The sequence below is a fragment of the Oryzias latipes genome, chromosome 16 (assembly GCF_002234675.1).
Source record: "Oryzias latipes chromosome 16, ASM223467v1".
NCBI classification, from domain to species: domain Eukaryota; kingdom Metazoa; phylum Chordata; class Actinopteri; order Beloniformes; family Adrianichthyidae; genus Oryzias; species Oryzias latipes.
In genome coordinates, this window is record NC_019874.2 from 5,195,836 (window position 1) to 5,213,103 (window position 17,268).

At 40.7% G+C, this 17,268-nt stretch overlaps 1 protein-coding gene across 26 annotated transcripts in view; it reads left to right on the top strand.

Annotated features, from left to right (window-relative positions):
- Positions 1 to 17,268, top strand: part of rims2 (regulating synaptic membrane exocytosis 2) — a 169,506-nt gene that overhangs the window by 36,102 nt on the left and 116,136 nt on the right. For 25 of the 26 annotated variants that reach the window (XM_023963919.1, XM_023963912.1, XM_023963916.1 and 22 more), the window contains one exon: positions 14,177 to 14,469. In XM_023963919.1, coding sequence (XP_023819687.1) covers positions 14,177 to 14,469 — 293 coding nt within the window. Of the gene's footprint in view, positions 1 to 4,007; positions 5,091 to 14,176; positions 14,470 to 17,268 lie in introns of those variants that run through there. The other variant, XM_023963929.1, reaches the window with a different exon arrangement.

A 17,268-nucleotide genomic window follows, 5' to 3' on the forward strand; every position in this document is an offset into this window, starting at 1 on the left:
AGGGCGGGATCCCGGTGCTTGGAAGAAAAAAAATTGCGTCACTATCGGTTTTCCATATCTGTTATATCACAGACTTTGGACGGCCTAAAACCTGCGAATTGCTGCCCCCGCAGCTGCACGCGCTCCTGTCTTTGAGAAGGAACCACAAACGTGTGTGAATGAAAAGGGTGCAGGAGCGCAGGGAGCACAGCCACGATTGCAAAACACCTGGATCATGGTTAGATTACTCAGCTCATGCTAATAATGTAATTCTTTATAAACTATTGTAGAATTTTTATTAGGTGTCTTTATTTTCCATATAAAATATATTTTTTATGTCTGCCTATCATTTAGTTGGTGTCAGTATTTGACATAAAGACAGCAGGTAATGAAGGCAGTAAGGCAAGGCAAGTTTATTTGTATAGCACAATTCGTACACAAAGTAATTCAAGGTGCTTCACAAAACAGAAAAATGCATTAAAATCACAATACATCATAGAAATAATCAACGTAAAATTTACTTTAAAAGAAAAGAAAATGTGAAAATTGATTTAAAAATAAAGGAAGGAAAGGAAAGAAAAGTGCAGATAGGACCTTTCAGTCATATACACGGCTAAACAGAAATGTTTCAAGTCTAGATTTGAACATGAACACAGAAGAGGCCTGTCTTACGACTTCAGGGAGGCTGTTCCAGATTTTAGCAGCAGAATATTGAAACGCTGATTCCCCTTGTATAGTTCTGACTCTGGAAATCAACAGGAGGCCGGCCCCTGAGGTCCTCAGAGTACGAGATGGTTCATATGGCACTAACATGTCAGAGATGTACTTTGGTGCTCGGCCATGGAGAGACTTGTACACAAGCAGAGCTGCTTTGAAGTCTATTCTTTGAGGTACAGGGAGCCAGTGCAGAGACCTGAGCACAGGACTAATGTGATCATACTTCCTGGGTTTGGTCAGGACTCGAGCAGCAGCATTCTGGATGTACTGAAGCTGTTTTACAGCTCGTTTGGAGAGGCCGGTGAGCAGGCCGTTACAGTAGTCTAACCTACTGGAGACAAATGCATGAATAAGTATCTCCAGGTCTGGCTTTGACACTATGTTTTTTTATTTTGGCAATGTTTTTCAGATGATAAAATGTAGCTGATGTTACTGACTTGATATGGCTGTTAAAGTTCAGGTCAGAGTCCATGATTACCCCTAGATTTCTGACTTGATTTGAGGGTTTAAGAGACAGAGAATGAAGGTAGCTGCTGACACTTTCTCTTTGTTTCTGTGGGCCAAAAATAATAACTTCGGTCTTGTTTAAGTTTAGCTGGAGAAAGTTGTTCTGCATCCACGCACTGATCTGTTGGAGGCAGTGGCTGAGTGAATCCACCGGCCCATATTCACCTGTTGTCAGTGACACATAGATCTGAGTATCATCTGCATAGTTGTGATAAGATATGTTATTACTGCGTATTAACTGCCCTAGTGGCAGCATGTAGAGGTTGAACAGAAGGGGTCCCAGGATCGATCCCTGGGGCACACCACAAGTCAAGGCCATGTAGTCTGAGACACAATCCCCAATTTCAACAAAGTATTTCCTGTCTTCTAGATAAGACTTGAGCCAACTTAGGGCAGATCCAGAGATGCCAACCCAGTTTTGGAGTCTGTGCAAAAGGATCCCATGATCAACAGTATCAAAGGCAGCACTCAGGTCTAGCAGGATTAAGACAGAGACTTTGCCATCATCAGTGTTCAGGCGGATGTCGTTGGTTACCTTGATAAGAGCAGTTTCTGTGCTATGATGGGGTCTAAAACCTGACTGGAAAACATCAAATGAATTGTTTAATAAGAGAAAGTCAGTGAGCTGTTGGTAGACAACTTTTTCAAGGACTTTTCCTAAAAATGGCAGATTAGAGATAGGTCTGTAATTATTCAGTACAGTGGGATCAAGACCGCTTTTCTTCAGGAGAGGTTTAATGACTGCAGTTTTTAAGGCCTCTGGGAATATTCCAGATTGAAGAGACATGTTAACTATTTGAGTAATTGATGGCAACACACTGTTCAGGACAGACTTTAGAAATCTAGTGGGTAACACATCAAGGCAGCATGTAGACGAGCTCAGACGGGTGATGGTCTCTTGGACAATTTGGTCAGTGACAGGTACAAAGTGAGTCAGCTTAGAGTGAGTAGGTGGCCGTTCGATAGTTATATGTGTTGTGGAGTTGATGGCTTTTTTAATGCCCTGAACCTTATCATTAAAAAATACAGCAAACTCATTACATTCAGGTGTGCAAACCAGTTCTATTGGTAGCTGGGTTGGAGGGTTAGTTAATCTGTTAACTGTTGTGAACAGGACACCAGAGTTGCTGCTGCAACTTCCAATGATTTCAGAGAAGTACCTTTCCCTTGTAAAACAGCTGCGCTTTCTGAGATCATTAATGAACAATTGATCATTTGTTTATGAATGTATTAAGGTTTTTTGGAGGATTTTTACTGTTGGTGTTGCACAAAATTAGGAAAATGCCAAATAATTTTGAGTAATCCCAGTGATGAGCTCTATGATTTTGTTTTTAATGTTTATAAGACCTGAAAATTATATTTACAATAACAGGTTTTTAAAAAAATCCAATCCCTCTGATACGTTTCACAAACACAAAGGAGATCACAAACCAAGCAGAAACTGACTTATTGCTAAAAATTATGCCAGGAGTCCAGCGCTAAAAATAGCAAAGAATACGGAACGATATGTTTTGTTATGCAGTTCATATTTGTATAATTTTGATAGAATGTATTTTTATGGAGAGCAAAATATTATACGTTATTTGGAGTTTTATTTGATTTATCCTGGATTAATATTCCTGTCTGTCTTTATTCATATTTATGTTAAAAAAGATACATTTTAAAGAGTTAAAAGTTTTAAAAGATTAGCTTTAGTGTGTTCAATAATTGTTTATCTTGTTCACCCCGCAATCTAAAGCGTGTTTTGGATTTAGGACCCCTGTGCGACTGAGTTTGACACCCCTGTAATATGAGTTAATGAATTCATGTGATTTTTGTGTAAAATGGCCAAATAAAGATAGGGAAAACAAAAGGATATCGTTAAATTTCTGGGGGGTTAGTCGCCCGGGGAGTAAGTTAGTGTAGAACCGCCAGTGTCCTCAAGAACTTACACAAGCTTTAAAAGCATAACTGTAGGTTCAGGTGTGCAAAAGCTGTGTTTACTCTGTAACCAAAGGAGCAGATTGTTGTGTGACCTGCCATAGTTTGAAGGCCTGTGTGTCAGTGAAAGAGGTGCTGGTGGTGAAAACCGCCTTTTTTCCGTCTGTCTGCTCTTTCCCTCTCTCACAGATGGTGACAGCTGTGCCGAGAGAGATCTTGTTCTGTGAAACACCATCGAATATTTACAAGTCTCTGCGTCTGGGGCAGTAAGCAGAGCTTTGGCGCTCTGGCATGTGATACACTGTTGAGGGCCCTGAGAGTTCGACAGCTTGCTAAAGGAATTTAAACTGGTTCAGATCTCAATAACCACAATTGACTTTATGTATTTTCAAGCTGGTGTGGTCAAATCAGAAAATAGCCTGTGTTTTCGACGAGCCAGGTTGTTCGGTTGTTTTTAAGAGGTTTTGATGAATGTTTCTCCAGATTTACTTCAGAATTTTCCGAGCTTTGTTTGCTTTTGTAGTTTTATCACTGATTTAAAGTCAGTCAACATGCCTGACCCTTAAAATAATACCTTCTTAAGCTGCCTATACTTTGACACATTAATTAATCAAGCATTTAAAAAAAAATAATCAAAAGATGAACCACAACAGATAACAGTTGTATAATTTCAGTTTATAGGGTTTTTAAAATTTGTAATATAGCAAGAAAAAAGTAAAAAAAAAAGCTTTCCTTTTTTTGGTTATTTTTTATTTTATTATATTTATGAGCACCAAAATGACACTATCATCGGCATAACTGAAAGTTTTTTTTTTTTTTTTTTTTTACCAATTCAATCATTCCTTTTAACAAGGCCTAGACCTTGAGGCCTAGAGATGATGATATTTTTGTTGAGGCTATCTTTCAAATTGGACAAACCCAAAGTAATTAACCAAACTTAATTAAAAAACTAAATCTCTCACTAAATTGACATACTGTCTTAACTGTCTTAACTGGAGGGTTTGTGTCCCCAGAACAAAGGGGCCAGACCCAAACTGAGAGCAAAAACAGCCTCTTTCCAAGAGAAACTGAAAGATCGTATGGTCTGGCTCCTCCAACTCTAAATGTCCTGAGTGGAAGGATGGCTGCAGAGTTTTGGACAGGACATATAAAAAAAACTTACAGTCATGTTCATTCACTAAAGCTAGCCTCACCAGCTTAAACAGAGCACATGAAACAGTGACCTAGTCAACATCAGCAGCTGTCAGTCAGTGCCATCATTTGTGAAATGATTGTAATCTGAGGAGCTGTGGCAGATGTTATCATGAAGTAGTTTCACTGTTTTCTGTGCTGGAAATGTTGGTTGCATAAATCAAAAGCTTATTTTCCTGAGTTTAGTTGTAAAGCTATCATTTCTTTGGCTTTCTTATTGGAATTTTGCTTTGATTTGGTTCGAAGTCGGGTGCTTTAAACCACCTGGTCTTTTTGCTTCTTAAAGATGGGGATGACTTTGCTGAACGGGATGATTTCGGGGAACAGACTGAGTCAGATATGTTCCTGTAAGAGGAGCGCAGTAAAACGGTGCCGGCGCTCTTCTCCGGTGTTGGTCTGTCTGTGTCAGCAGAGCTGGGACTCGCCGCATGCGTAATGAGCTCTCGTCGGGTCCAGCAGAGCTCTGACTCTCCCTCAGACGAGCCAGAACAGCGGTGCTGAGGGATGTTACGTGATTTGGCTCGCCTCTTCAGCGGCTTCATTCGTTTTAAGCAGGTTTAACGTGTGGCGCCGTTTGTCCAGTCGTTTCTGACTTGTTCTGTTCAGCGCGGCTGCGTTGGTTTCTCTGGATCGCTGTGGTCTCCGGTTTAACCTTCAGAGTTGTTGTTGGTGGAGTCGGAGCTGTCCGCGGTGCTGAAGGTCGGGGCGGCTCCTCCATGCTGTGAGGACAGCGGTTCCCTCGTTCAGACGGAGATCTTCCTTTGGCGGCACCATGGGTAAGCTGGGGCAGCGCGGAGCAGCTGCACCTCTCATTTTGATTCTCACAAACACGAGTCCTTTTCCACTCTGTCGCCACCCTCCACGCGCGACCCTAAAGCACCCATAGAAAATGCAGTTATTGCTAAAGCAGTTTTCTGACATGTGAACTATTTACTCTGTACACGCTGGGCTTGCAGGAGATGTATGTTATGTAGGTCACAGTCTAGATCTAGGTCTGACAGACAGAAATAAGCCATTTCCAACGAAAAAGCCCCAGAATTTCCCTCCTGTTTCGTGTGTAGCTGAACTTCAAACTAACAACATAAATATTCATCGAGTCTATTATTAATCCTGGCGCACTTACTAAAATTAGAAACTCATTAAAATGTAATTCGCCACGTGCCTGCTGCGTGGAGGCATGTGAATGTTGGCGCGCTCCTTTCATTCTCATGGCCTAATGAATCAAACAAACACGCCTTGCTGTGAGCATTAGACGTGAACAGATTTTCGCCCCCCTAATCAGAAAAGGTGAAGGGGTGCAGTGGGGTAGAAGAGGTCATGGCAGGAGGAGGGTTAAAACCCACTGGAAGAAGTTATTTATGTATTTCATGAGTACCCTGCACACAGTGTTGAGTAAATTACTTCTAAAAAAAAGTTAATTGATTACTTTACTTACTTACTAGATCAAAATTGTCATTAAATTACTTTACTCAGTACCTATTTGAAAATTAATTCGCTACTCATTACTTTACTTTTTCCCTCTCACTGACAGATTTTCAAGGGAAAACAGCATAAACATTTTGTATTTCATTTAACTTTATTTCTAAAGCAACGACCTTGTGCAAACTATGAACCTGCTTCAAGACATAACTGAATGTGGTCAATGCGAGTTGCGTATTGACCAGAGACTTAGTCAGTCACGTACAGCTTAGAGAGAAAAAGAAAGTAAGAAAAGGTGAAACATTACGAAAAAAAAAAAAACCCGACTCCCAGGAGGGCTGCACGGTGGCGCAGTGGTTAGCGCTCTTGCCTTACAGCAAGTCCCAGCTGGGGGACATGAAAAACACAACATCAATGGGGGACCTTTCTGTGTGTAGTCTGCATGTTCTCCCCGTGTATGCGTGGGTTTTCTCCAGGATCTCCGGCTTCCTCCCACTGTCCAAAAACATGCTTCATAGGTTGATTGGCAACTCTAAATTGTCCATAGGTGTGAGTGTGAGAGTGAATGGATGTGTGATTGAGGATATTCCACCCTGTGACAGACTGGCGACCAGTCCAGGACATCCCTTGCCTACGCCCAAGTGGCCGGGATAGGCTCCGGCAACCCCGTGACCCCGAAAGGGAAAAACGGTCAAGAAGATGAATGAATGAATGAACGACTCCCAGGAAGGAGCCGGCTCTTGTCTTTTACACCAAAGAGCCGAGTTGTTTCATTCATCAGTACTCAGGGCGGGTCTCTGCTTTGCTGCTCACCCTCCTTTTAGTATAAAGATTGAATGAGAAGTCTCCTTGCAGCATCTCGAATCTCTATTCGTCTCATCTTTGAGCCAGTTCGGAAAGCAATGTTACCCCAGCAATGAAGACCTGTCTTCACTTTGACCGATTCCCAAATCTGCGCGCGCATTCGTGCGCGATTGCGCCAGTAACTCTGCTTGAAAAAACAATAAAACCTCAGTTACGTTTAATTTGACCGAGAGTAAATTTCAAAGCCTGCAAAACCTAAGAAACGAAGTAACAAGGGTTTCTATAGTTCAGTAATTGTAATTAGTTACCGACATTTGAACTGTAATTCCTTACGTCCCCCCGTTACTGACAAAAGTAATGAAACTTCTGTAATTCGTTACTTGTAATCCGTCACCCCCAACACTGCCTGCACACGTGGGCAGCTTTTGCGCAGCTGATGCTCATCATCTTAACATGACAGTCCCAGCTGAAGCATCTGTTTCCTCTGGCTCAGACTGGATTCTGATCAATGCTGAAGCTGGACTTGGTCCAGATTTGGATTTGCTGAGGAAGACTCCACTCAGGAGTGTTTCAGACCAGCTGCAACATGACACCTGCGACAAGTCATTAATTCAAGCATCAATAATGCCGTCTGTGCCATCTTTACTGTGACTTTAGCTTATGATTATTTGTCTTTCAAAGATGGATCATAAAAAAAGCAGGATGAGAGTTCAAGTATGGATTTCTGTTTCATAACAACAGTATTTACACCTTGCATCACATCAGAGACAGTAACCTTCATGATGTGGGGATGACAATCACATAACGTGGATCTCATAGAGTATAGGAGTCAATGGTTGAGCACGGAATCGACTGAATTGTGTTTTCATAGTTTAGCACTCTGACATGTTACCGGAAGCATCCTGCTGATTCACTCCAGTGTTAAGTAATGCTGCAGTGCAGCTGAACGGCCACAAGGGAGAGCTCAGAGATGTTGCTGTTAATCCAGCAAGTGAATGACTTTATCTGGAAAAATATGAATGGAAGTGTGTGCTGCTTATCAGTGTGAGACTCTCTCTCTCTTTTTTTTCCATTAAAGGTCTTTAAAAGACGGAATCACTTAAATGTTGTGAGACGGATTGTTAAAATACTCTCAAAGACGGTCTATCCATTACTGCCAGCCTTTATTGTTGCCATTGCAGACTCATGAGCACACACATATTTCCCTATAGTATTTCTCTGAAAGCACCCTTGGTTCAAATTAAATTATTAGAAAAGAAATTATTTATTGATCCCTTGCTGCTGGTGTTTGTTTTCTCAGTCTGCTGGTAAACAGCCCACAGCATATTTAATTGAGTGTATATCCTCCTGCTCTCCTGCTTGATTTTAACTTTCTATTTTTAACAGCAGGTTTAGTTCGACGTACAAACATGTAGAGAATTGACCTGAAGCGTCCTGTCTAACCTAGTGCGTAGGGTGTTTGTTGTGTGTGAATGGCTTCAGTGAAAGTGAACAGATTCAGTGCTGCTGGAGCTTCTTCAGCTGTTCAAACACACTGGCAATGACAGACAGGCAGATGGATAGATGCATCGTACACATGTCATTGATTGTGGAATTGGCTTTGTCTTCACTTCTATCTCCCTGTCCTCTGTACTACAGTGCATCCATTCTCCCTTTGACTAACTCCTAAAGTGCAAATTAAATTGAAGTATTGATGTCTGAAGCTGTGTGTGCTTCTGTGTTTGCCGGGCCCATGCATATTTGTGTTGGCTTGTGTTCTGTGAATACTAATAATCTATTAAGTACTCTCTGATGGGATAACTGAGCTTGACTTGTGCCATCAGAAGGGTGAAAATGTGGTTAATTATTATTGGCAGACTGGAGAGGTGCACGGCAGCCGACTCCCAGTTTATTGAAATTTGAAGAGGTGAACATGTAGGTCAAACACTGCAGCATACAGAATGGCTGACTCCAGAAGAACTCCTGCACAGTCTGTTCAGAAATACAGAGCTCAGATTCTGAGAGATTAGTCAGATATATTACCGTAATTTATCCCTCAAATTTTGAGGAACTGTTCACACATTCCTGCAGCTAAACTTAAATATTATGTTTTTCAGGTCATAGCACTGATATTATATTGATTGAATATACTTATTTAGGTAAAAATTTATGTGCATATGTCTTTGTCTTTGCTGAGCAGAATTATGGGGGAAAATAGTAAAAGTAAGATTGGAGGAATGCAAATTCCACTCTTTTATTCATGTGGAAACACAGTTTTTTATGCATTTCTCTGCACTGCATACAGTTCTTTGTTTAAGACCCACGCCAATGAAAATTGAGTTTTTCGTGTTTTAAAATGTTCATATGGCATTTTCCTGATGACGGATGGCATATGTTTAAAAACAATTATGCTCAAAATTGCAGTTCATTCAAATCGTGGTGAATCAGGAGTAGATGAAAAATGCTGTTTGAAAGAGAGCATATATTTGTGACGTAGAATTTATGCTGGGTGGACCAAAAGCTCCTTACTCCGTCCCATTTTAATCTTCTTGTAGACTACTATATCCATGTATGTCTTTGTTTTCCTCGTCTGAGCTGGAATCTGACTCTAAACTGTACGGCTGGGGTTGCTCCATGGAAACCCTGTCCCACCTGTAACTCAGATTATTTTTAATGGACTGCTTCCGCTCTGCAGAAACTATGATGTAGAAAACAACTTTTTTTTTTTTAACTTTTTGCCAAAAACTGCATAATCATATTTAAAAGACCACTGGGAAGATTTTTAAAACAAATCAAAAGGTAATTGGAGTGCCAGAGGATTCCTCCTTTAAAGTCATTTAAACGGACCAACCATAAGCGACGTTTTTCTATTAATAAATGTCTCCCGGCTATGAGTTCTGACGGTCCACAATGAGGATGCAGAAGACATTCCCTGCCTGAAACTGTGTTACAACTTTTCCCTTTGACCACAGAAGTAAAACAGGTTGCCACACAGTTTTTGAAGTTTCCCGAGAGTTAAGACAACTTTTCTGTTAAAATCCAAACCCCCACCGCCTGCTCCCCAACTTGACGCAAACCAGAGAGGACCAACTGTTGCAGTTCCTCAAAAGACCACTAGAGGCCTTTGTGTTGTCCAAGATGATCCATCCAGTGAATATCAATCTATCTGAAAGTCTTGCTTTCTTTGTGTAGAGTCGAATGGTTGTTTTTGCCATCATGGGTTGTATTTTTGAATAAAGATTGAATGTTTGTTAATTTGTGTGTAACATTGTGAAAGAGAAAGCACGGTTTGCATACTTTTAATTGAGAAACGGGCAAAGTCTTAGTTCTCATTGGATGTTTATAAAATAGAAAAGGTAATTAATTTATTTGCAGTTTTGTGTACTTTGCTTATTAAAACCTGGAAAGTTCCATCTATTCATTTTTCAGTAAAGTGAGTAAAAAATATGGGCCAATAAACGCGGGCCTCATTTTTCACATGTCTTATAAGATGCAGAATTTTTTCTGCCTAGTTTGGAAAAACTGCAGCCCAAACTGAAATATTTTACAGTAGATATTTTACAAAGTGATCAAGTGTGTGCATGCACACTAATCGAGATTTTGAATATGTCAAACTGCTTTATGAAATGAGAGATACAGCTGCTGCCCCAACCTGGGCGGCTTGTAGCTCATAAGTAATGTGAAGCTTGGACTGTGGCCCTGCTTAGAGGAGGAACTCATGACCTCACATTCTTTTTGGAGAAATAAAACATGGTCTGAATCCTCGTGGCTTCCACCGTCAGCTCTGGTATGGCCCATCTATTCCATTGAGAGTCGGTCATAAATATCTTAAATATCAGTACCTGGTTGGAACATGATGCTTGCTGCATGGACTTTGGTTGACTCTGTTTCAAATTTGCCTTAATAATGTTTATTTTGGGTGTAAATTTGGGTAAAAGTCCAGAATTAAAGCTTGTACTGCAGAAAGAGAAATAAAGAGATATGCCAGTCACTACAGTCACACCATCTCATTCATAGAGTTTTCTTAATTTTCATGACCATGAAAATTGTAAAGTCACACTGAAGGCATCAAAACTATGAATTAACATATGTGGAATCATATACTTAACAAAAAAGTGTGAAACAACTGAAAATATGTCATATTCTAGGTTTTTCAAAGTAGCCACCTTTTGATTTGTTACTGCTTTGCACACTCTTGGCATTCTCTTGATGAGCTTTAAGAGGTAGTCACCTGAAATGTTTTTCACGTCACAGGTGTGCTCTGTCAGGTTTAATAAGTGTCATTTCTTGGCTTATAAATGGGGTTGGGACCATCAGTTGTGTTGTGCAGAAGTCAGGTGGATACACAGCTGATAGTCCTACTGAACAGACTGTTACAATTTGTATTATGGCAAGAACAAAGCAGCTAAGTACAGAAAAACGAGTGGCCATCATTACTTTAAGACATGAAGGTCAGTCAGACCGAAAATAGGGAAAGCTTTGAAAGTGTCCCCAAGTCACAAAAACCATCAAGCGCTACAAAAAAACTGGCTAACATGCGGACCTCCCCAGGAAAGGAAGACCAAGAGTCACTTCTGCTGCAGAGGATAAGTTCATCCGAGTCACCAGCCTCAGAAATGGCAGGTTAACAGCAGCTCAGATTAGAGAGCAGGTCAATGGCACACAGAGTTCTAGCAGCAGACACATCTCTACAACAACTGTTACAAGGAGACTGTGTGAATCAGGCCTTCATGGTAGAATATCTGCTAGGAAACCACTGCTAAAGAAAAGCAACAAGCAGAAGAGACTTGTTTGGGCTAAAGAACACAAGGAATGGACATGAGACCAGTGGAAATCTGGGCTTTGGTCTGATGAGTCCAAATTGGAGATTTTTAGTTCCAACCACCGTGTCTTTGTGCTATGCAGAAAAGGTGAACGGATGGACTCTACATGCCTGGTTCCCCCCGTGAAGCATGGAGGAGGAGGTGTGATGGTGTGGTGGTGCTTTGCTGGTGACACTGTTGGGGATTTATTCCAAATTGAAGGCATACTGAACCAGCATGGCTACCACAGCATCTTGCAGCGGAATACTATTCCATCCGGTTTGCGTTTAGTTGGACCATCATTTATTTTTCAACAGGTCAATGACCCCAAACACACCTCAAGGCTGTGTAAGGGCTGTTTGACCAAAAAGGAGAGTGATGGGGGGCTGCACCAGATGACCTGGCCTCCACAGTCACCGGACCTGAACCCAATGGAGATGGTTTGGGGGGAGCTGAATCGCAGAGTGAAGGCAAAAGGGCCAACAAGTGCTAAGCATCTCTGGGAACTCCTTCAAGACTGTGGAAGACCATTTCAGGTGACTTGAAGTTCATCAAGAGAATGCCAAGAGTGTAGAAAGCAGTAATCAAATCAAAAGGTGGCTACTTTGAAAAACCTAGAATATGACATATTTTCAGTTGTTTCACAATTTTTTGATATGTATATAATTCCACATTTGTTAATTCACAGTTTTGATGCCTTCAGTGTGACTCTACAATTTTCATAGTCATGAAAATAAAGAAAACTCTTTGAATAAGAAGGTGTGTCCAAACCTTTGGTCTGTCCTGTATATGGTTTATCATATAGAAAAAATACAATGAAACAAAGTTGGGATTTCATTTTAAAACCTGTTACATTTGGAAATATTTTTTCATTTATTCTTGCATTCCTGCTTTATTCTGGTCAAGGTCTCAAGTGTGCCAAACCCTAACCCAGCTGAGTGACAGAGACAAGCAAAACAGGGATGTTGCAGCTCTGTCAAGAAATTGTCCAGCTGAAAATAACCAGAGTGTGGCTAAGGCATTGTCTTAGGCAGTAAAAGTAACCAAGATCAAGAATTAAAAGTCCTAAACAAGCAGAAGAAATAATAAAACTGTTACATATAGCCTATATATTTTTGACTTCCTCAGCTAATGAGGTTACCAACTACTATTGACTTTTTTTTTTACAGTGTCACTTCAATTTTTAATTCATATATATCAGTTGTAACTCTTATAATAGATTTGTTGGTGTCTGTGTCAGGAGCCTTCACTCCTAATCTCCTTGTGCTTTGGGTGCAGTTTGCAATGGCAGTAATCACATATGGCTGAAGATACAGCCTCTGCACATTCTTAATTCTACTCTCTTAGATGAATTTTATTCAATCTAAAAAAAAACAACTGTTACACACTGACTCAACACAACAGCTGTAAATGTTACAGTTAGTGCAGAATGTGGGATTTTTGGCCATTACAGTGGCTGTCTGGTTCATAGTTTTAGTTGAAAGCGTGTTAGTGCTGTTCAAGTGAGCGGAATTTATGCAGGCGCTAGTACTCGCGCCTTACTGACGACGGAAGAGCGGCAAAATGACATTGTACGACAGCATTACCCATACGTCATCGGTGCATGTAACTTACATAATCCTTATGAGTACTTCACGATACATTTACTACACGCACAACAATAGTACATTTCTTTTTCATGACATCCCTTAAGGTGGTCGTACGAGCCACAAGCAAACTGCAAGACACACCTGCACTCCCTTTAAGACGCTCCTGTCTATGACCCTCCATAGCTAGGACATACCAAAAACCCATAGCACCCGTACGGGTCAACCCCCTCTACAGGTGCATGTGTCTAAGGCATTAGCTGTCCTGAGTAAGGCTGAGATCACACCAATGGAGAAATGCCAGAAGCAAACAGAAGAATAGACACTAATTCAGAAACAAAACAAAAAAACGAGACAGCTGATTGTGATTAAACATTACAATAGAGGATTGTTAGGTTTTGATCGTAGATGTTCATTGTAAGTGTTTAGTTGAGTTTGATTACAGCCAGAATCTGTCATGTGTTCTCTACAATTTCAAGTAGCGTTCCATGTTCTCAAAGAGGTTTTCACAAAAGCTGCTAAACAACATCATCATCATCATCATCTTCAACCTTGGCCATCATTCACTGCAATGAATAATTCAGTTGTGATTTGTCTTGCACTTCCCCAAGATGTGTTTGCTTTAGAACCAGAGGTCAGCTGCCACCAAAAACATAGGTCATCTGATCAGCAGGAAACTCCACCCCCTCCATCACGTTAGACTGGCCCCTCTTGTCCTAAAGATGTTCTCCATAAGAATTTTCCCCAAATCTAAGAATTTCTTTTACATGACTTTGGCCTAATTTTAATACATGGACTTTTCTCCATTCTGTGGAGTTTGACCAAACAAAAGTGAACGTGATGCGGATTTATTACACATCACATACAATCATTGCCAAATAAAAGCAGGACTCACAGAGAATTTTCAACAAACACTTCAAGCTGATGGACTCACAAACCAGAACATTTAATGTCAATGGACTACATGTATGTTTCTATTAGTGATTTAAAAGACTGCTGCATGTGTTAAACCTTTCATCAGTAACCTCATCTGCATAAACCGTAGCATCCATGAAGTTTTCCTTGAAATATTTTCAAGACTATATATACATTTTTAAGAGAAAATTGTAAATTAAAATTTATGTTTGACCTGGCATTAGAATCAAGCCTCACTTTTTGATTCAGCTCTAGATACAAATTCACATTTCACTTCACAACATCTCATTGAAAACAAATGAAGACGCTGTTTTTTCCCTTTTTTGGTCTCTTAACTATTCCTTCTCCTCCCTGCAGGTTATGTGGGTATGCAACTTGTGCCGAAAACAACAAGAAATCCTCACCAAATCGGGGGAATGGTTCTATAGCTCAGGGCCGGGTCAAGTGCGGGGCGTGTTTGAGGGAGGGCCACAGGGGAAAAAGGCCAAACTGCAGGACCCGTCTCTGTACCCCCACCAGGGAGTCTCAGGTGACTTGAGACCATCTTCAGACAGAAGCAGACCTCACGGCGGGCTTCTACCCAGACAGGCGTCGCTTGACAACGATACAGGGCTACGGTACTCTGGATCTGGTGACCCATCCCTTGACAGGTACGTTTATGAAAACAAAGCTTTTGAGTTGCAGTGAAGCTTGATTGTGCATTTATACTGTAGTTGTGTAAGGTTTAGATAAAATGTTGAAGAAGTGTGGAGAGAATCAACAGCTTGTTTTGTACAGATCATTGTGGATTGTACATCATCGTTGTTCGGGTTTTGTGTAACAGGATTCCATGCACAGACTGACAGATCCAGACCTGAAACAGTCTGAGCTTCAAAAAATAATGAAAGCTTTGAGATTCTTGAACTCTGTGTGTTATTGGTAAAAATGCACCTCTAGCAATTTACTTGGCTTTGCCTCAGCAATTCTAGAGCAGTGATCCACCTAGTCATACTCCCCTGCTATAGCATATAACCCCTGTTGTTGTTGATCTGGATCCGATTGGCTCTGGCATTTAACATCACATTACCTATAAAGCAAATAATTACTAGAATCTGTTTGGAGTAAAGAAAGCTCAAAACAATTATTCTACTCTTTTGATTTAAAGACTATAATGTTTTACTGACCTGAACATGCTGGCATGCTGACATCACAGAAAGGGGCAACTGGGAGTTCAGTTAAGTAAGAGTGGAATTTTTGTGTAATTAGTGTGTTTTCCACAAGGGGGCTCTTCTTTACCCCTATTGGGCAGAAAAGAAGCATCCGGTTAGAAATGGTCCACACAGGGATTACACACAACACAAATCTTCTTTGCAAATGTGTTACTTCATTATGTTTGCTCATTTTAATGTGGGAAATTCCAAAGAAATTTCAGTTTGAAAATTAGCCATTGGCCTGTCATAACTGGAATTGTTCCAAGACACCAAGGTTTCTCTGCAAGTATCATCCCGTACAGCCATCCCTCTATCCATCTGCTGAAGAAATCTTTAAAATATACGTTTTAACACCCAAAATAACTCCTTGTTAGAGTCAACAGCTCCCCACCATTACCGTTCCTGTAATTGATGCATCATGATAGAAGGTGTGGACATGGACATCCTTAAGTTTGAACATGAACATTTTTGACAAACTTTGCATGACAATAATGACACACAAAGTTTGCCAGTATGCCAGGTTCTCTGGACTGACATTAAAGCTCAAATGAGAGTCAGGGCCCATTTTTTGAGCCAGTCAAAGTAAGCCTAACTATTGGTGCCTCCAAACCTCACAAGCAACTCAGGCTCCTCATTCAATACAGATGGGATGCTTTTTATGTTGGTACTTTTTTAAAAGCTTTTTTGACCCAAGCTAACATCCGAGCTAAGCCTCTACACACATTAATTAATATAGCATTAAATGAGATGTCCCTGCATGTGGATGCAAGGTCTTGAGAGGTTAATAAAAAGTAAGGAATGAAAAAGCTACCAGCTATGTCATTTGAGAATGACTAGAGCTCTGTCTGCTAACAACGCTCTGTCTCAGCCTCTGCTCGCTGTGGTGTGTTAGCTGTACGTATGGCTCAAAGGGTGGAGCTGGTTCCGTTGAAAAAACATTGGCACCGATGTTGCTTACATTTGCACTGACGGGAAACAAGAACCTGGCCGTCTGGAAACTCACAGGATAATGTCAATGATGGATAGCAGTGAGTCCAAAAATAGACCTCCCTCTGCATACGCATGGAAGCCTGCTTTTCATTAATCTTCAACAACATGAAAATGAACTCCTGGATCTGTTCTGCCAGAAAAAGGAGGGAAAATGCTGACGGACTGTTTATGAGGAGAAATAACTTGGGAAGGCTTCTAATTTGTCTCGGCCTCTGAGGTGTTATTCGAATGTGCACAGAGATAAAAGTGGGACAGCAGCGGTATTGAGTGGAGGCATCAGCTTACTCACATGAGAAATTTCCTCAGATTCTCATTAGCATGAGGTTTGCTGTGTTTGGTCTTTGCTAACTGCGCTGCTCTGCATTCTTTCAGTCTTTTCTGTCTAAAAGATTTGATTTAAGAAGCCTAATAATTTGTTCAATTGCATCTTTGCAAACTTGCTGCCAAGTTCATTTTCAGGGAAAAAAAGTCTTCTTTTGGAAACTCTTCCAAAACTGAAGTGAACATTAATAATTAGCGTGCTGACTGAGACCCGTGGAGGTGTAATATGCTTAGATATTTCTCTAACTGCATTGGGTGATTATGCTTGGCAAAGATTTCAAGTGTGGATTTCAGTTTGCTTGAAAATATTTCATTTGTGCAACATCATATTCTCTAAATTGTTGTCTGAGCTGTTTCCTCTTCCTGGAGGAGGTAAAATACAGCTGAAGTGCTCCAGCCGTGCAAACGGACAAAACTCCTGGCTTTTCCACACAATTCTTTTTAAGGCAAAGTACATTTCATTATTTATCAAACAACTAATGGCATAGATATAGGCTTCTGTATACTTTAGTACAAGAACATTTATTTAATTGGATAGAGAAAACATTCTTAAACCTTTCACCCATATCCATATAGTATATGAACTTTGACACACTAAAGCAAGATTTCTTTTACTTTCCTACCCGGAGGTAAGGCGACTTGACCTGTGAGGCACCGCCTTTCACTCCATCTGGGTGCCGCCCATTTCATGACATCAGCAGCGTGTGTGGGTTTCATCCATGAAAACAAACAACATCCAGACGTTTACAGAGATGGATGTGCACATTGTGCATATAAAATTAAAGCTTTTAGTCGATCACCGCTAGCTCCATTAAGAAAGTGTGTGTGTGTGTTTTAGCCTGTTGGTGGAGCTAGCAGCACAGACTCTACCTGGAAGGGGCTGTTCCTCACTTTGTGACATCACAGTGTGAGAACCCACTCGTTTAGGAGGAGCTAGTCCTCAGTTAT